General features: G+C 39.6%; 1 protein-coding gene across 2 annotated transcripts in view; it reads right to left on the bottom strand.

Moving 5' to 3' along the window:
- The window catches only part of LOC111143893 (protein tyrosine phosphatase, receptor type G), a 700723-nt gene that overhangs the window by 290487 nt on the left and 387253 nt on the right, over nt 1-22983 (bottom strand). For both annotated transcript variants that reach the window (XM_022497940.1, XM_022497941.1), the window contains exon 3: nt 3073-3252. In XM_022497940.1, coding sequence (XP_022353648.1) covers nt 3073-3252 — 180 coding nt within the window. The remainder of the gene's footprint in view (nt 1-3072; nt 3253-22983) is intronic.

The following is a 22983-nucleotide window of genomic DNA, read 5'->3' as shown; positions in this document are numbered from 1 at the left end:
TAAGCTGCTGCCTTTGGCTCAGGTCATGATCCCAGGGTCCTGGGATTGACCCTGGCATCAGACTCCAAGCCAAGCGGGGAGCCTGCTTCTCCCCTACCTACCATTTCCCCTGCCTGTGTATGCTCTCTCGCTCCCTCTCTCTCTGTGTCAAATAAATAAATAAATAAAAATCTTTAAAAAAATAAAAAAGCAAAAACCCAAAGAGGTAAGAATTTTACTTCCATTTGTGCATTTGGCACAGAGCTGTCCAACAGACCTTTTCACAATAACAGAATGCACTATAATACTACCCATGATCCACAAATTCAGTGCAATCGCTATCAAAATTCTAAGGGTAATTCTCATAGAAACAGTAAAAACAAACCTAAAATTTCTACAGAACCATAAAAGACCCTGAAGAGCCAAAGGAATTATAAGAAAGAAGAATGAAGCTGGAGGCATTTCAAACTATGCTACAAAGCTACAGTAACCAAAAGAGTGTGATACTGGTGTAGCAACACACACAGACTAATGAATCTAGAGTCCAGAAATAAACACACACACATATACAATGTATAACCAACTAATATTTGACATGAGAGCCAAGAACACTCAATGGGAAAGGATAGTCTGTCTCTTCTATAAATGGCGTTGGAAAAACTAAGTATTCACGTGCAAAAGTTAATGAAGTTGGACTCCTACCTTACATTATTCACAATAATTAACTTGAAATGAATTAAAGGAAATACATAAAATTTAAAATACATAAAACTCTAATGTATGACCTGAAGCCATAAAACTCCTAGAAGAAAATATCAGGTAAAAGCGCCTAGACATTGGTCTTAGTGATGATTTTTTGGACATACCACGAAAAGCACGAGCAACACAAGAAAAACCAAACAAGTGAGACCACATTGAACTAAAAAGCTTCTTTCTCCACAGCAAAAGAAACAATTTAAAAAAATAAAAAGGCAATCTATTGAATAGGAAAAAAAAAATTGCAAACTATACATGTGATAGAGATTTTAATACCCAATATACATAAAGAACTCATGCAACTTAGTAGCAAAAAACCCCAATAAAAACCCACTCTAAAACCCAAAAAAAAAACCCAAAATGACTCAATAACCCTGGTTAAAAGTTGGCAAAAGATCCTAGGCATGTTCCCAAAGATACACAAAGGGCCAATAGGTGCACAAAAAGTGCTCAATGACCATCAGGGAAATGTAGATCAAAACCACAATAACGGCGCCTGGGTGACTCAGTTGGTTGAGCAACTGCCCTCAGCTCAGATCATGATCCCAGAGTCCAGGGATCAAGTCCCACATCAGGCTCCCAGCTCCTCAGGGAGTCTGCTTCTCTCTCTGATGTTCTCCCATCTCATGTTCTCTCTCCCTCTCTCTCTCTCGCTCTCTCTAGTAAATAAATAAATAAAATCTTTCAAAAAAGAAAAAAAACACACACACAAAAAAACCCCACAATAAGATAGCTCCTCACACCTATGAGGATGGCTATTATCAAGAAAGACAAGACATAAAAAGTATTGGTGAGGATATGGAGAAAAGAGAACCCTTGTACACTGTTGGTGGGAACAGAAATTGGTGCAGATGCTACAGAAAAGAATATGGCAGTTCCTCAAAACACTAAAAATACAACTACCATATGATCCAACAATTCTACTTCTGGAAATTCTACTTCAGGAAATGAAATCACTATCCCAAAGAGATATCTGCCCCCTCCATGTTCACTGTAGCATTATTCACAAGAGCCGACACATAGAAACAATGAGTGTCCACAACTGATGACCAGACAAGTACAACATACATTGGAGTATTACTCTGCCATAAAAAAGAAAGAAATCGTGCCATTTGTGACAACATGGGTGGACCTTAAGGGCATTATATTCAGTGAAGTAAGTCAGACAAAGACAAATGTTCTATGGTCTCACCTATATATGTTATCTAAAAAAGCCGAAATCGGGGCGCCTGGGTGGCTCAGTGGGTTAAGCCGCTGCCTTCAGCTCAGGTCATGATCTCAGGGTCCTGGGATGGAGTCCCCCATCGGCCTCTCAGCTCAGCGGGGAGCCTGCTTCCCTCTCCCTCTCTCTCTGCCTGCCTCTCTGCCTACTTCTGATCTCTGTCAAATAAATAAATAAAAAACCTTAAAAAAAAAAAAAGCTGAAATCATAGAAACAGAGAGTAGAATGGTGGTTGCCAGGGGCTGAATGTGCGGTAAATGGAAAGATGTGATCAAAGGCTATAAAGGTCCATTTTAAGAGAAGTTCTGGGGATATATAATCATGGGGACTATAGTCAACAATACCTTACTGCATACTACAAAGCTGCTAAGAAAGTATGTCTTAAATGTTCTCACTAAAAGAAACAAAGGAAGGGAGGAAGGAAGGCGGGGGGAGGGAACGGAGGATGTGAAGTGATTAAAGTGTTAACTAACCAAATTATGGTAATTACTTGGAAATATAAACATGTATCAAATCATCACATTATATATATATTAAACTTATATCATGTTAAATAAAAGTCAGATCTTCCCCTCCCCAAAAAAAACTCCACGAAGATTTTAATGTGTATCCTCTGCTTTCAAACGCTGCACATAAACAACCTAACAAAGTCGGGGGGAAATACAAAAAAAGATATGTGGCTATTACAACTGAGGGAGTGAACTTTAGTCTTACTTACTGACGGACTTAATAGTTAAATTTAAAAATAGCCACATGTGGCTAGCAGCCACCATAAAGGTTAAAGCAGATTTCTGAAAGTCCATTTTATATACACTTTACCTATATGGATTCACTAAATCCTTACAACCTTATGAGGCTGATATTTTATTACGCACCTTTATTGTATTTCTAAAACCCGAGGCACAGAGTGGTTAAGTAATTTGCCCCAAATCACACAGCTTGTAGAGCAAATGGCTGATTCTCGAACCAAGAGCTAACTCCAAAGCTCTCACTCTATGTTCCTTATAGCAACACGCACTACTTAAGGAGCAAAAACCATGGGCAAGGTAAATATTAGAGCCATCTAAAACTATTTCCCATTGATTTGTTGACTAGTAAAAAAGTCAGGAGTCTACCTGTCTTCCCTGTGTTTTTCATCCAGGTTTTGTTAGAAGACTCATTGTCAAAGCCGTCCAGCTGCAGCTCCTGGTACTCTTCGCCGACCCGTGCATGCTGGTCTACAATGTCTATGGGAGACTGGAGACGGCCCCCGCAGCTGACACTAGACGTGACCCAGTGCTCAGGACCATAGGCACCTGTTAAAAGAGAACCATACTTCAGTCCTCATGACTCAAGGGTTAGGGATGAAATGAACAGGATGTAAAAAGCCAACCACTGTATCTCTGAAAGTACATCACACCCCCACACCTCATCCCCGCCAATGTTCCCACCCAAAGATGTCAGTCTGTTGAAAACTACGGATCCAAGCCATTTGCTTGATAGGGCGATATGATTAAAGAAAAGACATGTTCCTTAAGATGGTTTTGCTTCTTGATTTGTAATCAAACATTTGCTACGTTATCTGTAATCAGATTAAGGAAGCTGAGCAGAAGGGCTGTCAGAGTTGTTCACATTTTTAAAAAATTCTAAGTAAGTCTTCCAAAATAAGCAAAGCATTTATTCACAAGAAATCACCTTCCTCTGTTCAGCATGTTTTGCTGTTACCAACGGTATACCAAACACAACAGCTTCTAGGAGTCTGTGAACTAGAAAAAGGAAAAATTAAAAATTAAAGGCCACATGACACAGGATGAGAGTCATGACAAATAATGGGGCAATGAGGCAGGATTTTCTTTTGGTTAATTGTGGAAGATTTTTCGGTTTGGCCAGAAACTGTAAATTAGTGGATTCAGGCACTCACCTCTCCTTCTCAATCCTTCCCTGGCATAGGACATGAGGGTATAAAGGTGCATTCAGAATGAATGCAGCACTCATATAAATGCAGGCTTTTTGGGGGGATACATGCAGCAGGAATGAAAATGCAACAGCACAGAATCCTACCGGGTACCCAGCAGGCATGGGCAGAGAAAACATACCGCACCCACCTGTCTGCACTACTTGGAAACGAAATAATCTGGGGGTGATATCTATTAAGTTGATAACAGGCTCTGAGATTTTTCTGCACCCAGCCTTTAACCTTCTTGACATGACAAAGCAGGAGTGGCCCCTTGAAAGGAAATACCCTTTGCTAGAAAGATTAACGTACATCTCTTTTTAAGAATTGGATATGAAATAAATCTAAATGATACAATTTTTAGGTTTCCCAAACAATAAAGTATAAAGTGCATATATATATATATATATAGAGAGAGAGAGAGAGAGAGAGAAAGAGAGAGAGAGAGAGAGAGAGACCTAGGTTTCAGTTTTAAATTTCTTCACATATCAGATGAGGATGGAATGGTCAAAGTGATCTGAAGAGACCAACCCACCCAACCACCAGTACTTTCCTATCTCTCTCTAAACCTAGCATCATGTGATGGAGAAACATAGACACCGTAAGTCTTCCTACTGCTGAATAAAAGCCCACACACCTGTGCCCAACCCACTACCATGTTCACACAGGCCATCAATATCCTCACCCCCCTCAGTCGATAGAGTTCACAGCTGATGTAAACAATGGCCCCATGAAAAAAGAGACAACCACAGAACATCTTTTTAGTCACGGTAATGGTCAAGGCTGCAAGAGCAATCGATGTGACCCCCCAAAAATGATGCATATTCTTGCTACCTGGCAAATAACCTGGCTTCCTTCTACACCTGGGTCATTTTCCCTAATTTTCATCCGAAACAGTAAGATGGAAAAGACTATCAGGAAGAACACACTCACTGCTTGGCAAAGGTTTAGCAACCTCAGGGCACTTTTCAAAATCATTTACAAGTGTCATAAGGCTTTCTAGAAAAAGTTAACATCACCATTTTCTTGACTATAAAGCTCCTTACTAAAAGAAGAAGCATCAAGGGCTTTTCACTCATGTTTCCTCACCTCTTGGTCAAATTCCCTAAGACTCTGATGAGTCATAAAGAACAGAGTGTGCATTTGCATATATTCTAGCCAAACTTTATTTTCATCTTGCATCATTATATTTGAAGGAAAAAAGGAGGGGAAAAGGGACATAAGGAATAGCTCCAATTTCCTGTCCATTCTTTAAATTTTCTTCCAGAGGAATAAAGTGATTGTTGATGTGTCTCATGAGCCTGTATGTTCAAATTATGGAAACTAATGTTTTATTTTTTTAAAAGATTTTATTTATTTGACAGTGGGGGGAAGGAGGACGGGCACACACAAGCAGAGGGAGCCACAGGCAGAGGGAAAAGGAGATCCAGGCTCCCCGCTGAATAGAGAGCCCCAAGGCTGGGCTTGATCCCAGGATTCTGGGATCACGACCTCAGCCAAAGCCAGATGCTTACTGACTGAGCCACCAAGGCACCCCTGGAAGTTAAAGTTTTAATATCGTGTGTGTGTGTGTGTGTGTGTGTGTGTGTGTGTGTGTGTGTGTAATGACTTTTAGAAACTCACGAGTACAATAAAATTATACTCAATGAAAAAAATGCACAGTAAAATAAATCCAAACATGTTTGACTCCAAAGAAATAAGAATGCAAGCTGTCCTTTGTAAAAACACAGACACCTCGTAATTATCCTACTAATAAAGAAAAACTCTGAGAAGCACACTTTCCATTCATATTATTTCTCAAAACCTTCTAGACATGGGTGACATATAATTTAGCACTCTTTAAGAATATAATCAGGGTTCGTACCAGTGGGATTCATTTATTCACTGGTAACAATCTGAAGATTTAAGCCGACTACATGCTCGCTTTCACACTTCTACCCAATGTACATTCAAGTGCAATTTTAATTGAAACTGATCTTCCACTTCAGATTTTAAATTAATTTTTCTTTGGAGTGCTTCATGCTCCAGACTCCCTTGCCTGGCAAAAACCCCTATGTCATTAGTGGAGGAAATAGAACGCTCTTCCAAGCTTGGAGGTATTGATTACCTATTCTCACATCGAAGCACCATCGCCATTCCACACTGTATAAATCTCTCCAGTGTTAAGACACTTTATAAAGCGCTGAGAATTATATCATTAATCATTTGCAGTTGTACAATCTCAGAGTATTGAATGCTTTGTTTTTCAGAAGTCTGAATAAATGCTTTTAAGTAAAAAACATGACACTAGGGGCGCCTGGGTGGCTCAGTGGGTTAAAGCCTCTGCCTTCAGCTCAGGTCATGATCCCAGGGTCCTGGGATCGAGCCCCACATCGGGCTCTCTGCTCAGCAGGGAGCCTGCTTCCTTCTCTCTCTGACTGCCTCTCTGCCTACTTGTAATCTCTGTCAAATAAATAAATAAAATCTAAAAAAAAAAAAAACCATGACACTAAATAAAGACCGTGGTTAACTTAAACCTAGTTTTGGGGAGAAAACCAATCAGCAAGAAGCCTTCCACCCTCAGATATGACATTCTCCGTCTAAAATAAGAAGGAAAAGTCATTTGCACTTCAGTTTCCCCTTACTGACTCTTTCTTAGAATGAGAAGGACATGTGCAGTTGGCAACCGGACCCATTTTCAATGGCTAACCAACTCCGACATAGCGACCTACTAGACAAGGCTATCTTCCCACAAGGGGCAGGCTGGACCGGGAGCATGGAAACCACAGGGCGGCTGCGCTGCCCAAAGTAATTTGCCATTCACCTGTTGAGAGTCTTGTGGGAATGCAACCTTCATGAAGACATGCTGCCAACATATTTGCAGCCAGAGAATCTATACTGGCAGTGAAACCTCACTCAACCTGTGATGAAAGCTACTTTCTTTTTAGTGAATTCCATGAATGCATTTAAAACTCCTGCCTAAAGGTTTAATGTCATCGTCAATACACTCTGGTGGTTTCCATGCGGCATATGAACAAGGGCCGTGTACCAACTTGGCAATGGGCACCTGTGTTCTTTGGGACAGCCTATCACTCATGTAATTTGTTGTCCACTTCTTAATTTAATGTCTGTCTAACTCATTAGTTCGTGACTCTCAGAAGAGGTTCCTTCTCTGTGTTGTTTACCATTATTGCCATACGTAGAGCACAGCCCTACCTACAGAGTGCTGCTAATACATATTTTTGCGCACAAATACATGAATTAGAAGATGACATTAAAGAGTTGCATAGTTGTGTCTCCTAATGACACTATGGTGCTATTTTGGTTTTAATTTTATACTTCTATCTCCTGACTTCTTCCTACTCTTCCTGACTCCCTTGGTTTCAAGAGTCAGGAGGTCAACCTCCTTCCTTTCATCACTAATAAGTTAAATTAGTCTGAATGGGGAGAAGGTACAACAAGCAGTTTATGAAGTACAAGATGGAAGCTGTGTGCAAATTTAACTAGCCCACTAAAGGCAATTACACTTTTTTTAAAGAAAGGAATGTGACAGAACTTTGCTTCCAACGCCTTTCATGAAGCATGATTATTTTTAAGGCTCTCTTATTTTTTCTATGCTTTAGCAGAGTTCTCTATTGAAAGAAGGTCAGTTAAAGAGCAAAACCAGTCTTGTTCATCAGTTCATCGCTGTAAACATTTAAATATGGACTTTGACACCTGCTCTGTACCAGCCACAGTGCTACGAAGTGGCTGCCAGCAGGTGGAGCTGCCACAGTTCACCTGGGCTTCCCCTGGACAATTGAAGCTGCCAGAGGCTCAGTCTGCTCATCTGTACAACGGGAAAAATTAGTGGTGTCCAAGTCATAGAGTAGTTTTGAGGATTATATGAGATAAGCAATGGAAAATACTTTAAGAAGTACCCAACAATGGGGCACATGGGTGGTTCCAGTGGTTAAGCATCTACCTTCAGCTCAGATCATGATCCTGGGGTCTGGGATTGAGGCCCATGTCAGGTTCTCTGCTCAGTGTGTGTGTGTGGGGGTGGGGGCTGCTTCTCCCTTTCCCTCTCCCTCTGTTCTCTCTCTCAAATACATAAATGAAAGAAGAGCCCAACAATGAAAACTCCGTAAATGGTGGCTACTTTGACTGCCACTGCTATTGTTACAAAAACGTGTCGCAGGCCCTCAAGAACTTGACTGTCTAATGCAGAAAACAAACATGCAGCCCAATTAAAGGCTAAGGCAGGTGGATACAAGCATTTTGTCATATACAAAGAGAGAAGAGAGGCCCTCACCTCCCCAAGGGCAGGACTTTGAAGGTGACATTTCAGGGGAGTCACTCCTTGAAATGCTGAAAAGTATACTGGGCCCTGGTGCTCCCCATTTTGGAGAACTCGAGACAAAAAGTAACCTTGATCCTCTGGGAAGTGGAGCTTAAGCCCATCGACAGCTGGACTTAGTGCCTAGCTTTCAAAGAACAGAAAAAGCAAGCTTCCCAGTGGAGAAGCCTGGTAATCCCACCTTAACCAGGTAGTGAAGGTTACCATCACCTGTGATGCCACAGACCATCAGGCACATCTTGACAGATGTGGTAAGAAGGGCATATCACCTCTGTAGGTTCTTTCTAAAAATCTATAGCCTCTGTCTAATCATGAGGAAAACACATCAAACAAACCCAAACTGAAGAACATTCTATGAAACACTTGGCTGATAATCCTCAAAAACGTGAAGGTCATGAACAACCAGGAAAGACTGAAAATTTGTCACAGAACGAAGAAGACTAAAGAGGGGAAGAGAAAACACACACACACACACACAACACACACACACACACAAAACAATTGCACGGTGGTATTCTAGCTTGAGTAGCAGAACCAAACATGGAAATGAGTGGGAAAACTCATGAGCTCTGAATGAAGTTGAGTCAGTTAATACACCCATGTTTGTTTCCTGGTTGTTCTTTGTCAATAGGGTCATTTTCCTGTGTTTACTCCGATGAGATGAAGAAATATTTATGAAACTACTCAGAAGTCAAATAAAATCTAAGTTTTGTGAATATCCATATTTTATTGGATTTACTGTTATATATTTGGGGGCAGGTCTATGGCCTAACAGATAAAGGTGATGGGCACTGGTTTATAGATAATGCTGAGATTGCTGTCCTCAGCTCTTTGCATGAATTTCCACTGAGCAAAACCAAAGTAAGAGAGAGATTTGTTTGAAGAAAACACAGCAAGCGTGTGGGTGATATTTCATTATTTAACATTATATAAAAACATTATAAAGTTGGAGAAACTCACCTTTAAAAACTGTAGTTAAGGAAGAACATTATTAGCTTAATTTATGGCTCATTTGTGCATTAAAAGAACCACTTCTACCTCCCTGGTGTACCATTAACAAGCCACTGTATTTTTCTTGTTTTGAGATTCTACAATTCAGCAGACTAGCACCAGGAAGACATATTTCTACAGTAATGTGAATAAATCACACAACTGGGGTTTAATTCCAAATGGCCTGTTTAAGGCAGACAGAATTCCCCACGTGAAAATAATAGCACATACTGTAAATCTGGGCTCACGTCTAAGACCTACTTTAAATTCAGTGTCTCTTTAAGGCAGATTTAACCCAAGAATTTGGTCAACATACATAAATTTTGGACCAAAACTAAGTTACTGTGTTCAAAGAAAATTCAAATAAAATCTGAGAGAAAAACCTAATTTTGACCCTCCACTTCCAGCAATATTATTTGACAAGTCCAATGTGAACAGATATAAATAGAGCAGTAAGACTTTCCAGCAATTTAAGTAAACAATCTCATTTAATTACAGTTCATTATTAAGATCTGACTTGAGAAAGAGATAAAATTGCTGTTTTAGAGCATATAAAAATCATACTTTTATCTAAAAGTGAGGAATTTCAAATATCTATCTAGGATTTGTGTTCCAAACAATAATTTCTTTAAATACCTAAGAGATTCTTTACAGAAAATAAGCATACACCTTGAATTTATTTTACCATAATATATCCAAATAACGATTTCTGTTCACTAATGAAAAGCCATTAAAAATAATGAATTCTGTCTAAATCTAATTAAAAACAAAACTAATATACATGTTATGTGCTGTTTCTAGTCAAATATGCTTATTAATGCCTCCCTCAAGGAACTTATATTAAAAGTATTACCTGAATCCAGGCTTATTACCCTGCATCTTGTTGTCTACTTTTAACCAACAGCAACAATCCAAAAATATTAGTATCCATTTTTTTAACCTAATATTATAATTAATGGCTTTTCTCCCAAATCTAAAACACATCTTAAAACTATTCCATTTTTTAATTAAAAAGCTTTATGGGATTTAGCTTGCGATTCTTTTGCATTCTCCACTATCGGGAACTTAATTACCTTTTGTGCATTTATTGCCATATGTATGAAAAAAGGAAAAAGTGCTAAAAAGCATTCATATTGCTGATCTCCAGTGTTTTCATCTTTTATGCATGAATAATTATGAAATTGTTCGATGTTATTCATAGGAATATTCTAATTTTTAAACCAGTTAAGAAAATGTAAATTTTCCTTCTAGGTAATAGAATAGTTGGGCAAATTTTTGTTTTTAAATTTTAGGTATAAAAACTTCATTCCTCCATTTCACATCAATGGTGTGTTTTTAAGGGAATATCGACAACTAACCATAACACCAGAAATACTATCAGACAATAATACCAGACATGGGAATGCCTGTATACTTTGTTTACTACCAACTATTATCATTTTATTTCACAGCATCTCTGTCTTAGGACTAGATGTTAAAACTAGAAAACAGCACAAATCTGTAAACCAAGATCCCTAATTCTAATCTTGATGCTTAAGATCTCTCTAGAGCCCATTATATTGTCCTTAATAATGAGAGTATTGCAGGGCCCCTGGGTGGCTCAGTTAAGCCTCTGCCTTCAGTTCAGGTCACGATCCCAGGGTCCTGGGATTGAGCTCTCACTGGGCTCCCTGCTTAGCTGGTAGTCAACTTCTCCTCTCCTTCTGCTGCTCCCTCTGCTTGTGTGTTCCCTCTTTCCCTCTAGATAAAATCTTAAAAAAAAAAAAAAAAAAAAGAGGGTATTGCATAGAGTAAGGATGCCAGTAATAACAACCTGGGAGTTCTGAGCTGCAAAACTCCTGCTGAGTAGAGGCTCAGAAGGGATTGGGTGATTGATTAGTGATGTCTGTATGAGTATGTGGTATGACAGCAGTAAAGCAGGCACTATGCAGGCATGCAATTCACAGACTAGAGGATTCTGATCCTTTGAAGACAAAGTCTATAACAATGTATGTTTAGACATACCTGGGATATACAAAAATTGTATCTTTCACATGGAATCTATCCTCATCCAAACATGCAGTCAAAATTCTTACTAATAATTGAGATAGTTAATTCACTCAAAATCAAACAAATATTGTTTAAAGTTGGGGCAACTTCATTTTTACTTCTTGTAGATACAAAAAGGAATTGGTTACAAAGAGCATCTGAGGTATTAACAACAACAACAAGTCATAATTCTTCCTGTCCAATGCCAAACATCTCAAGTGTTTACAAGTTATATGTAAGTTTGCTCCAGACCTAAAGCTTTCTTTCTTTCTTTCTTTTTACTTAAAGATTTTTATTTATTTATTTGACAGAAAGAGACACAGCAAGAGTGGGAACACAAGCAGGGGGAGAGGAAGAGGGAGAAGTAGGCTCCCCCGCTGAGCAGGGAAACCAACATAGAGCTCAATCCTAGGACCCCAGGATCATGACATGAGCCAAAGGCAGATGCTTAACTGACTGAGCCACCCAGGTGTCCCTGGAGCTGAAGGTTTCAACCTTCAGATCAACTAGGTCTTCAAGCAATCAACACTCTTGAAGTGACAAAGACCTGTTCTTTTAGAATTCTGACCGCCTTCCACAAAACTTAATCTAACCATCCAACAATGAAAATGGCCATCTGGCACAGTGGAAAGAGGGCTGGGTAATGAGACTAGCCATCTGAGTTCTGGATCAAAGATGGGCAATAAGTTCTAATTCACATGTAGCTCCAAATGACTGTATGATTACTATCAGTGAAGAGCAGATCAGTTAGCAATGCCTGCCAAGAGCATGAGAGAGATAGGTGGTGACAGCCATGCCACAAAATCATTCTTTTCACTCCAGTCTCAACTCTGGAAGGTAGACTTGGATGTGGCTGCAATCAAGTCTTATAATGATTCCATTTCTTTACACACACAATACAAGATTATATTGGATTATTGCTAAAACTTATGTAAGAGTTTTAAATTCACAAGAACGCTTCCTGTAACACCTAGAAGAATGAACTAGGCATGTAAAGTACTTGTTGATAGCCTAGCCAAAATTTACTCTCACCGACTACATTCCTACAAGTGACCACAGGGATATGATGAGTATTAAATAAGTCATTACATATAGAGCATGTCCCACAGGACTTGGCACATAGTATCTGTTCAATAAACATGATTATGTATACTTTCTTCTGCAAATTACATTCAAACCCTAAAGTCTAGAAAGCCTGACCCTATTTCTGAAGCTCTGGAAATAATTTCTGGTTGGTACCTGGCCATCGGTCTAACTTCATCCTCCTTAACAAGTAATTGGTTTGGGAAAGGGTGTTAACCCAGGACTAAGGCAATTAGCACATGGGAGTTCCCCAACTGGAGAGAATGTTTTAGGTTAGTGTGACTCAAAATAAGGCTCCAGATTTTTGCTCAGAGCCAGAGGGAAAATCTACCCTCCTCCCAGAACATGAATGAACAAGAGGAAGGGAGTGGACTAAACTGCAATCAAAGGGGAATCAACCAGAAGCCAAAGCTGGCAAGTACAAAGGCCAGAGGAAAACAGGAAAAAGGGAGGAAGAGGGAGGTGAGGGGAGGGTTGGGGAAGGGAGGCAAAGGGAAAGGAGGCAGGGAAGGGAAAGGAGAAAGGGAGGAAAAAAGGGAGGGAGGAAGGAAACAAGCCTGATCAAACCATTCCTGAAATTTAAATTTCACCTCTAGACTTCTTGGTTGTTTTGGGGTTTTGTTTTTTTTTTAATGTTTTTGTGTTTACAACAGCTTGAGTAGGCTTTCTGTTATTTGTGACTAAAAAAATACAAGATATAATCAGAATATTTGTTCAAAAAGACCAACAATTAAATTATTCAATGCTTTTTCTACATTCATCACTAAGACGAAAATGTCCAATTACCAAGATAAAAATCAGAAATACATGCTGGATGGACTACGCAGGAGGATAACATCTCCTGATTCCCCTTCCCTCCTGTGTCGCTAGCTATCCTCTAGAAGATAAACTTGAGTAAAGGTTTAAAGATCTCATTTAGACAAAAAGAAAGGGAACAAACTCCGAAGTCCCTTGCTTTAAATTCTTACTCTTGGTAACGGAGAGGGTAGGAGTCGGGGTAAGAATCCCTGAAAGCCTTCACTGGAACAGCTGCCTCTCACCGAAGACTTCTGCCTCAGACACAAGCCACAGTACAAGTCATTAGGTAGGGAAGACCCACCAGGGTCACAGCCACATCCCATCAATGAGACAAAACTGACAGTTGAGGTCTGGCTCAGACAAGGTGGGGATTTCCTGTCTTGGGCTAAAGGGCCTTTTTCTCACCATGACTCTCTAAGGCCAGCATCATGGCTCCACTTGCTCAGGAGAAATCCCAGTCATGAGCAGGAAGAGGGAAAAATTCCCAGAGTTTGGTGTTTAGGCGGGCTAACAGTCTATGAAACAACCCATCAACATAAGGGCTGAGAGGAAAAGAACAAGAAATTAAAAACAGTTTTGTGAGGCGCTCACTCAACAGCTGAGGGGCCTGGTGTGGAGGGGGTGTGTGGGATCAGGAGGCACTTCAGAGGGTGCAGACAGGATGATTAACACGCTTCCTGTGGCAACTATAAAAGGAGGAATGTAAGCTCTAAATGTATTAACTCTTAAACGCTATCTGGGAGAATGTCTAGACAAAGCGACACATTTATGAGGTAAAGCCAAAACAACACGACAGATCATGTGTCTCTGTCCCACCATGAACAGTTCACTTTAACTTGTACTTTCCTCTATTTCAATAAATGTATAGTGTAAGTAACTTCCAATGAAGGGGATCTAGAAGGAAAATTGGAGGGATTTAAAAGAAGTGACAGTGACAAAAAGAATATCAACAGCCCCACATCCCCTAATCTGAAGACTCTCCCATAACCTAGCCACCTGAAATAGCACTCCCATCCACATCCCATTTCCCTAACTTTGGTCACTTCTCTTCCATGTATGTAGCCCATGAGAAAATAAGCTCCATGATGTCAGGTACTTGTCTACTTTATTCATAAGGTACACAGATGATAGTCAATAAATACATAAGGCAAAGCAGATAATCTTATTCTAGGATAAGTTCCAAATGGATCCAAGGTTTAAAACGCTTCAAGACATAAAAGCACAAGAACTAGTTGTGGAGAAATCTGGAGTAGCGAAAACATTTCCACATATCATGTATAAACCCAAAGTCAGAAAAGACTGATAAAGTTAAATATGTTAAAGAAACATTTAATTTTCTCATTCCAGAAAGCACCATATGAAACATCAAAAGATGAATAATCATCAAAAACATCTGCAATTCATACCACAAAAGGGAAATTCTTTAGTACATCCTTTTTTAGAATACCGAGATTCTAGAAATCAATAGCCCCAAAACCCATATAAAAATGGGAAAGGCTATGAACCAACAGTTCCAAAAAAAGGGAAATGTAAATGGATCCTTAACGTAGGAAAAATTGCTGTGCCTCATTAATAATGAGAAATACGAATTAAAATTTTACAGATGCATTCTTTCACCTACTAAATTAGTAAACATCAAGATGTTTGATTTTACACTGTTAGCAAGGATGTATACAAATAAGCACTTTCATTTATGGCTACTAAAAGATTGATAGAATTTTTCTCCAAGAAAATCTGGCAATAACAATTAAAATAACAAATGTGCACTCCTTTGACCCTAGTGTTATTTCTACAGATATATCTGCATTGGTACAAGGTTAAGGTTAGTCATGGCAGCACTGCTGGTAATATCCAAGATTGGAAACAAGATAAACGTCCATCACCAAAGGGCTAATTAACTAAACTAAGGGAAATCGACTGTCATGAATAGTGTGGAATGGGACACAACAAAGCAGAAAAAGAGAGCTCCTTAAGCTAAAATGGTAAAACTTCCAAGTTACTTTTTTTTTTTTTTTTCTTAAAAGATAAACTCTATACCCAAGGAACTCAGGACCCCAGAGATCAGGAGTCGCATGTTTTACCAACTGGGACAGCCAGGTGTCCTCCAAGTGACTTTTTAAGTGGGGGAAAAAAAAATTATAATCATGCTATGATTTTTATTTAAAAATGAAAAGTCCATATACATATTGTATGCACATAAAATGCCTTCAGAACCATATTTAAGAAACAATAACATTTGTAAATGAAGAGAAAAAGGGATGGGAGATTTTTCACTTCTTACTCCTTCATAATCTAGGAAGATATTTATTTTGAGAATACATTTAGTACTTCTGTAATTGACAACAACAACAAAAACATATTTTAAAAAATTTGGACATACACATCACCTTTTTCAATGATTGTTAAGCCAGATCCTTATTAAAGCAGATATCCTATTTTAACCTTAAAATGAGGCAACTATAAAAAGAGCCAATATTATTGAGAAGTCATTATGTTCCTCACTGTTATTTGCAGTGGCTATTGCAAGCCTTGAACCTGTGATCTGAACAATAGTCTGTACAATTTTTCCATATTTTCACACTACCTGTTGCTTCTCTTCTATAACATACTTAATTTTCACCTATCATTCCCACCTCTCAGGAGCTGGGGAGATTCTGATTTTGACATCTAATCTCAGAACTGTGCCTCCCGCCAGCATGCCACTTGCAAATTTAATAAATCCATTTCTTCTGTCAAGTTGTTGATAAAAATACTCAAAAGGCCAGAGCCAAAGATAGAACTTTCCATCATTACAGTGGTGCATTATCCAGAATTCCCTGGGAAGAGTTTTTCAATCTACTATGAATCCTTATTTCTCCATCTCAACTCTGAGAATATCAAGAGATATTCTGTCAAGACTCTCTCTGAAATCCAGATAACCCCCCTATTGGTTGTACCTGAAAATCTAGCAATATTTTCAACACACAGCAGAGCTTAAAACAGGGAGTAACAAGGAACTCCCTTCCAGAACATTAGAACATCTGAGGGCAGGACATACTTGAATTTCCTTGTCCTTGTTACCCACATCTGGCAGGACAGGCACTGTAAATAAGGATTGCGTGACATAAAAAGAGTATACAAGGGGAATATCAGAAAGAGCAAATCAGGAAAAACACAGAAAAGGTCATCTCTTCTTGTTTTTATTCTGTCAAAAATGTGTGATCAAAATAAAGTGTTTAATGGGGAATTTCATAAATTGTTAAGAATCACTCATATTTTAGGAATGAAACTGATTGTTGACGAAGAATAAACAAATGTAATTGTGAGAGTTATAGATGCAACTTAACTATACTGACAGCAAAGCCTGTGGTCACCATAAAAAAAAAAAAAAAGCATCCCATAGAAAAATACCAACAATTTCATTTGTAAGTGAACTACAATTTCATCTCAGGATTTAAGTGGCAAGCTGTGGCCGCCCACTGATGGCCATGGTGATGATGGAAACAGTGGTCCCAAATGATGAACCAAAGACAAATGCGGGCTTTGATGAACCGGAGAAGTTCAAGAAAAATAGAATTCACACTCCTGAGGCTCCAATAGCAGCACCTTCAAGATTGGGGGTGGGGGTCAAAGAAAATGTGTTTTGAGAACAATGAAAACAGCCCCGAGCAGTCCTAAGACAGGACACTTAGTACTGTTTCCAGACATTGTGTTACGTTCTTTACAAGAATCACCTCACCTAATCCTCAAATCCACCACAAGCTGTAAACTTTACTATTAAAACTTTACACCTTATCATATAGGTGATGCACACAAGGGTCACGGTGGTCCAAGACCACTTCCCTAGGAAGCAGCTCTTCACGCCCATTCTTTACATAGAGCTTAATATTTACAGGTCACTGACAAAGGACCAAAGTCCCTGGATTATTTTATTCGTTCCTGGGATAATACTATTCCCATCTTACAGATGAAGATACTATGCCTAGAGAGATTACTTTGTTTGGTATTTAGATCACACCACTAAGCAAAAGTAGAACCAGTATTCAAACTCAGGCACGTGGCTCCAAAGGCTTCCCTCACCCTTTAAATATCCTGCTATAGTAATATTTAAATGGGTAGGGACTTCTATAAACCAAATCTGGAGGTCAGTCTCAGCTTGGGTTGTATGGCTAGAGCCAGAAAGCTGCTCCACAAAAGGAATGAATGTCTCCGTCAAGGTCATTGACTAGGAAGAATAGCCTACTGGTAGCTTTGACCTTGGTTCCTCAAAATCAGCAAATAAAATATTTATCAACATTAAAAGTATTAACATTTTCAATAATACCATGTGGTTGTAGTTGGAGCACAAAGTTAAGTAGGCAGATAAAGGTATATGAAGTGAGTAAGCAAGGGCTTTTGTCATCTTCAGACAGCCACAGAGGACAGAAGGTCCCATAATTACCATACTGAATACCACAAACATTGCAAAATTAAGATGAAAGGACAAAACTGATGGGAAAAATTACATGTACAACTAATTAAAATTATATATCCTTTTGTATGGAGAAGGTCTTCCCTACTTAAGGTAACAAAAGATTTAGTTATATTTTAAAACAATATTAACCCACTTTAAAGAAAACAGTGGTGAGGCATCACAGTAAATAGCTGTATTTCGATGAAAAGAAAAGCTTAGCTTGAGGTGGTATTGGTTCTGTAATTATTCCACTAGCTCATTAAGTATCAATACCATGAGATAGACTAGGTATGATATTAAGAGAACAAAGCACAATTTTACAGTTACATGGTGGGACTCCTATATCTGGGACTCTTCAAAGAAAAGAGAAGAAACTAAGCACTGTTTAGAAAATACAACGAAGAATCTTATTTGGCAAATGCAGAAATAGGATTAAAAAGAAACTGAAGGATGCACCCATCCCTTGTGACTGAGCAGGAGACAGACCCTACATTTTCCCTCTGGGTTCAAGAACCATAGCCCTGAACAAGGCAAGTAAATGCCGATGCCTTTCCACCACACTGATGAACATAGCTGAATTGTTTTAGTTTAGGAACTCACATACCAGAGAAAATGCTTAGTGATTTCCAAAACAGTAGGATCCCAGTTGTGAAAAGCAAGCTCTCTAATTAGCAAATTAGAAGTCCCTTCCTTGCAGATAAAACTGCTAATGCAGACAAAGCCTCAATATAAAATAATCATATTCAGAAGATGCTGGGCCAAGAGGGGGAAACGCACTCTAATCAGCTTTCATTCTCTTTGCAGCCTTAGTGTCCAACCATAGGACCACTCTTTACGGGGGAATTTAGACCTTCTGGGTATCGAGGTGAGAGGTTGTTTTCATTTATTAGCATTAAAAATTCTCCCCAAAGTGCTCCAGAAACACCTAACTCAGAAAAACAAAGGGGGAAAGATTTTGATTAGGAACAGACATTTCTTTAAGCAGTAGATTCTTAACCATGCTTACTGGGTCATACGAACAGACCTCTAAACTACCGTGATTCTGAGCAAACTTAAAAGTACTATACTTAATATTTAACTCTGAATTTCCTTTACAATAGGTCAAACGAGGGCTGCCCCCCTCCCTTTGGGTAAGATTCTAAAGAGAAGCAACTTGGTAGGACACCAAGAGAAATCAATCCAACCTCTCCCCTGGCTGCTCATAGTCCATCAAAATCAGGAGTGAGTAAAACTTAACACCCACATTGCTTTTGGCCTGAAGTCCTCATTTCCCCAAAAAGTCCCGAGCCCCCAAGGGCACGTATGCTCCTTCTGAGACTAGGGGTAGATAAAGGAATCAGCGGTACCTTCAGCCTCACACTTCTCTGCAAGCTTGGAAGGCAGCTGTGGTGAGTGCAGGTGTTGATTCTGACCCCACAAGACAGGCTTGGGCAGAAGCTACAAGCCCCTAGGGACGTGGGATCCCAAAACCCCAGTCTTGAATTCACCTGTCTACTCCACATCTTTACTAGTGATTAGTGAGCATCTCAGATTTCACATGTGCAAACCTGAAGCTCCAGATCTTTCTTCCATCCTCATTTTCATACAGGGTGGTCTTCACCATCTTACTGGCATCCTCTAGTACTTAGGACAAAAATCTTGGGGTCAACCCTCACACTTTCTTTATGTTATTCCTCAGATACATGAACAAATCCTAGGATGTACCTTCACAGCAGATCTGGAAACCTGAGTCTTCTACCTGCTCCCACTCTGGGCCAAGCTCCCATCATCTCTCCTACGGATCACTGCCACTGTCTCCACCCAACTCCCTGACTCTCCCTCCTCACCTGTTATCAAATCAGTCTGTTATCAAAACAGCAGCCAGTGATCTTGTTAAAACACAATCCATCGACTTAAAAACCTCCAATAGCATCCTTCTTCATTTAGGGAAAAAGCCAAAGACCTGAAAAATTGTGTACAAGGCACGACACATCTGCTTCCTGACCCCAATTACCTCCCTGATCACAGTTCCTACTTCTGTCTGCATTGATCCCACAATGGAAGCCAAACGGGTCTCCTTGCTGTCCCTGAACATGTCCAGCATTTTCCTGCTGTCCTCTCTGCCTATCCAGAGTAACAAGGAACCCCTCACCTCCCTGAGATTGTTCCTCACCTATCACTGTTTCATGGAGACCTGCTCTACCACTCAAATTATGACCCCAGCTCAGGGTGCTTTCTTCCTTTTATTTTTATCTCCAAAGCCCTCACCTCCTAATATTTTAAATACTTGTTTTGTACATTGCCTGCTGTCAACTCACCGCCCCTCCACCAGAAGGCAAACTCTGTAAGGACAGGGGTCTGCCTATTACCTGCACTGTATATATACACAGACCAGGAAATAGTCTAGCAAACGTAAACAATAATGTGGCTTCAGTTTAAAATAGAGAGGGTCTTACACAACTTTACTGACCTATAAGATGTATGCTTAAATTCAACCATTTTAAGCATACAATTCAAAGATTTTTAGTCAATTTATTGAGTCTTACAACCATTAACACATTCCAGTTTCAGAACACTTCCATTACATCAAATGATTTAGAGAAAAATCTGTAACTGGAAAGTACCTACATTACCTCTCCTCCCTTGTGTTACAAGGCAATCAAACTTCTAGGAATACAGTTTTTAATAAAAGTAACTTGGTCATGGACTGCTGTAACTCATCATTTTATGATTTCCTTTTGTTTCAAGATGGAAGCATTTTTTTTTAGTTTATACACAGTACCCAGCACTGTGAGATCAATGGAAATAACAGAAGAGTAGAATCTGAATTGTGTTCTTTTACCAGAAACACTGGGTAACGTATGCAGGAAATCAATAGATAAATACGGAGTTCCTGGCATTGTCTCTACCAAATATGGAAAAGATTTTCTCCTCTTGATACAGTACCAATGGGACCAGGTTCCTCCTCAATGGGCTCTCATTCAAGTACAACCTGGTATGTCCTTCCAAGATTGTGAACCGACAATTAGCAACCATCACTTTTGGAAACCAAGGGTTCCTTGAAACTACCACTCACTAATATTCAAACCAGTACATTAATAAACTAACCACAGGAGAGAGAATAAATAAAACGTAAATCAACATATAGTTACCCTTGGGTTTTAGGAATTCTGGTGAAAGTGCCAGGTATAACTTCCCATACAGGAGCTAACTTGGATCAAATGCATTTATTGGGGTTTCTCCCCCTAACCTGCCACTGCAGACCTACCAAGTTCAAAGCCAAGATTTAAAAATCACTTTAAGGGCACCTGGGTGGCTCAGTGGGTTAGGCCACTGCCTTAGGCTCAGGTCTTGGGGTCCTGGGATCGAGTCCCTCATCCGGCTCTCTGCTCAGCGGGGAGCCTGCTTCCCTCTCTCTCTCCCTCTGCCTGCCTCTCCGTCTACTTGTGATCTCTGTCAAATAAATAAATAAAATCTTAAAAAAAATAAAAATAAAAAAAAATAAAAATCACTTTAAGATTCAGATTCAGATCCTAAGATTTTCATTGAGAGTTCAAAATAAATTTCTGAACATCTAAATTAAAACATCACTATTAAGAGAGCACTAGTAATCTATACTTACCATTGATTATAGCCAACAACCCGACCCCTTCCAATCCCGAAGGTGTTTTTCTCCTTGCATATTTATGAAAACATTTGTTACACATTAACAACTAGAATTTCAAAGCAAAACAGTGTGTCTGTCCTTTTAAGTGTTACCTAATTTGCAAAAGCAGATGTTAAGTTAGCTTTTAAAAGTAGCAAACTTTGACAACAAATTTCAAAATAAGGAAACTGACCTCACTAGATATTTCTGTTTTCTGCATTTCCTTGTAATTTTTAAAAACAAGGAAGAAAACACCTTAAGTATGGTCTTCTTAATACAAAAATGCTGGCAGATGACAAAGGAGCTAAAATCATTCTTTCCTTTCCCTCACAAGAAATGAAGTTTCTTAGCACCACCCAAAAGTCACCCAGATCCCCCAAACTGGCGAATCAAATTAACGTGAATTGACATGATAAACACAAACAACTGGAAGATACATGTCACATGATTCAAAAACCTGGCATTTCATTAACTTGCTTAGGAATATTTACGACTGGAGGGGCCCCCGGGTGGCTCAGTAGGTTAGGCGTCTGCCTTTAGATAGGGTCATGATCCTGGGGTCCTGGGACTGAGCTGGCATAGGCTCCATGCTCAATGGGGCGTCTGCTTCTCTCTCTCCCCCTCCCCCCACTCCTGCGCTCTCTTTTTCTCTCTCTCTCTAATAAACAAGTAAATCTTTTTTAAAAAAATATTTATGACTGGAGTCCCATGAACAATTATCCACGCTGAAAAGAAATGATCGGAATCTATGGCTGGAGATAGGCTGACCTCAAAATTATCCCAAACTTCTCCCCACTGCAGCTTTCCAAGGGGAAAAACATTGTGTAACTTTCCTCCCCCACAAACCATGTGCGAGATGGAGGGAATGAAGGACACCGAGTCTGCAGGATATCTGTGGAAAAAAAATCATTCCAAACAGCATGGTGTGCAGAGCCCAGAGCCACTCTACCTCCTCATTTTATGCCCTGATCACACTCCACTCACCCCCTTGCCCAAGTCCTACCCCTCTCCTTCCTCATCTTCTTCAGTACTATTGCTGAGCAAGAGAACTTGCCCTACACAATTCAGTATTGGACTACTGTGTCCCCAACTGTTATTTTCTATTTCATGTGTTTAATTAAAAGTCCCCAAGGAGAAGAATTAATTCGCTTACCACATATCAATAACCATTTCTACTCTTATTCTGTACTCATTGATGCAAATATTCATCAAGGTTTTCTCCGAGGCTCACTGTTAACCAAGCTCTGCGTCCTGGGTACACTTGGAACGCAATTGAGGGATAAGATCCTGTGCCACAACGGAGAACAAATTTCCTGCACACACAACCACCAGTCTTGCTGTGGTTGTCACTACCTACCATTCGTGAACCACTCATTGAACCAGGCAATAGGCCTGTAATATTTCATCTCACTTCTCATCCTTCCCTGTGTCCAATATGGTATTACAGTCCCATTACACAGATGTGAAAACTGATGCATGAAGGAGTTAAGTCACACAGAATGGAAATACAAATTCTGGTGAATCTGAGACTCATCTGTACTCTTTTATCGTCATCATACATGACATCAACCTTGAATAAAATGTGCAGAGAACAGACACCATGTCTCAGAAGAGCACAAGAGCTTACATAAAAGTGAGCTGTAAGCATAACAACCCTACAAATGTTCTTCAAGGTGGACCAGCTGTGTTACCATTTATTTTCTTTGTCTAATTTCCCTGAAAGAGCAACCTCCATCCCACCACAATTCATCCCACCACAATCATCATCCTTTACTTAACAGGTGAGGAAAGTCGAGGGGGCTTACATGAAGAACCCAAA

The sequence above is a fragment of the Enhydra lutris genome, unplaced genomic scaffold (genome assembly GCF_002288905.1).
Source record: "Enhydra lutris kenyoni isolate GAN:26980312 unplaced genomic scaffold, ASM228890v2 scaffoldscaffold10, whole genome shotgun sequence".
Classification (NCBI taxonomy): Eukaryota; Metazoa; Chordata; class Mammalia; order Carnivora; family Mustelidae; genus Enhydra; species Enhydra lutris.
Note: the sequence above shows the minus strand (reverse complement) of the source record. Positions and strands in the feature narration are given on the sequence as shown.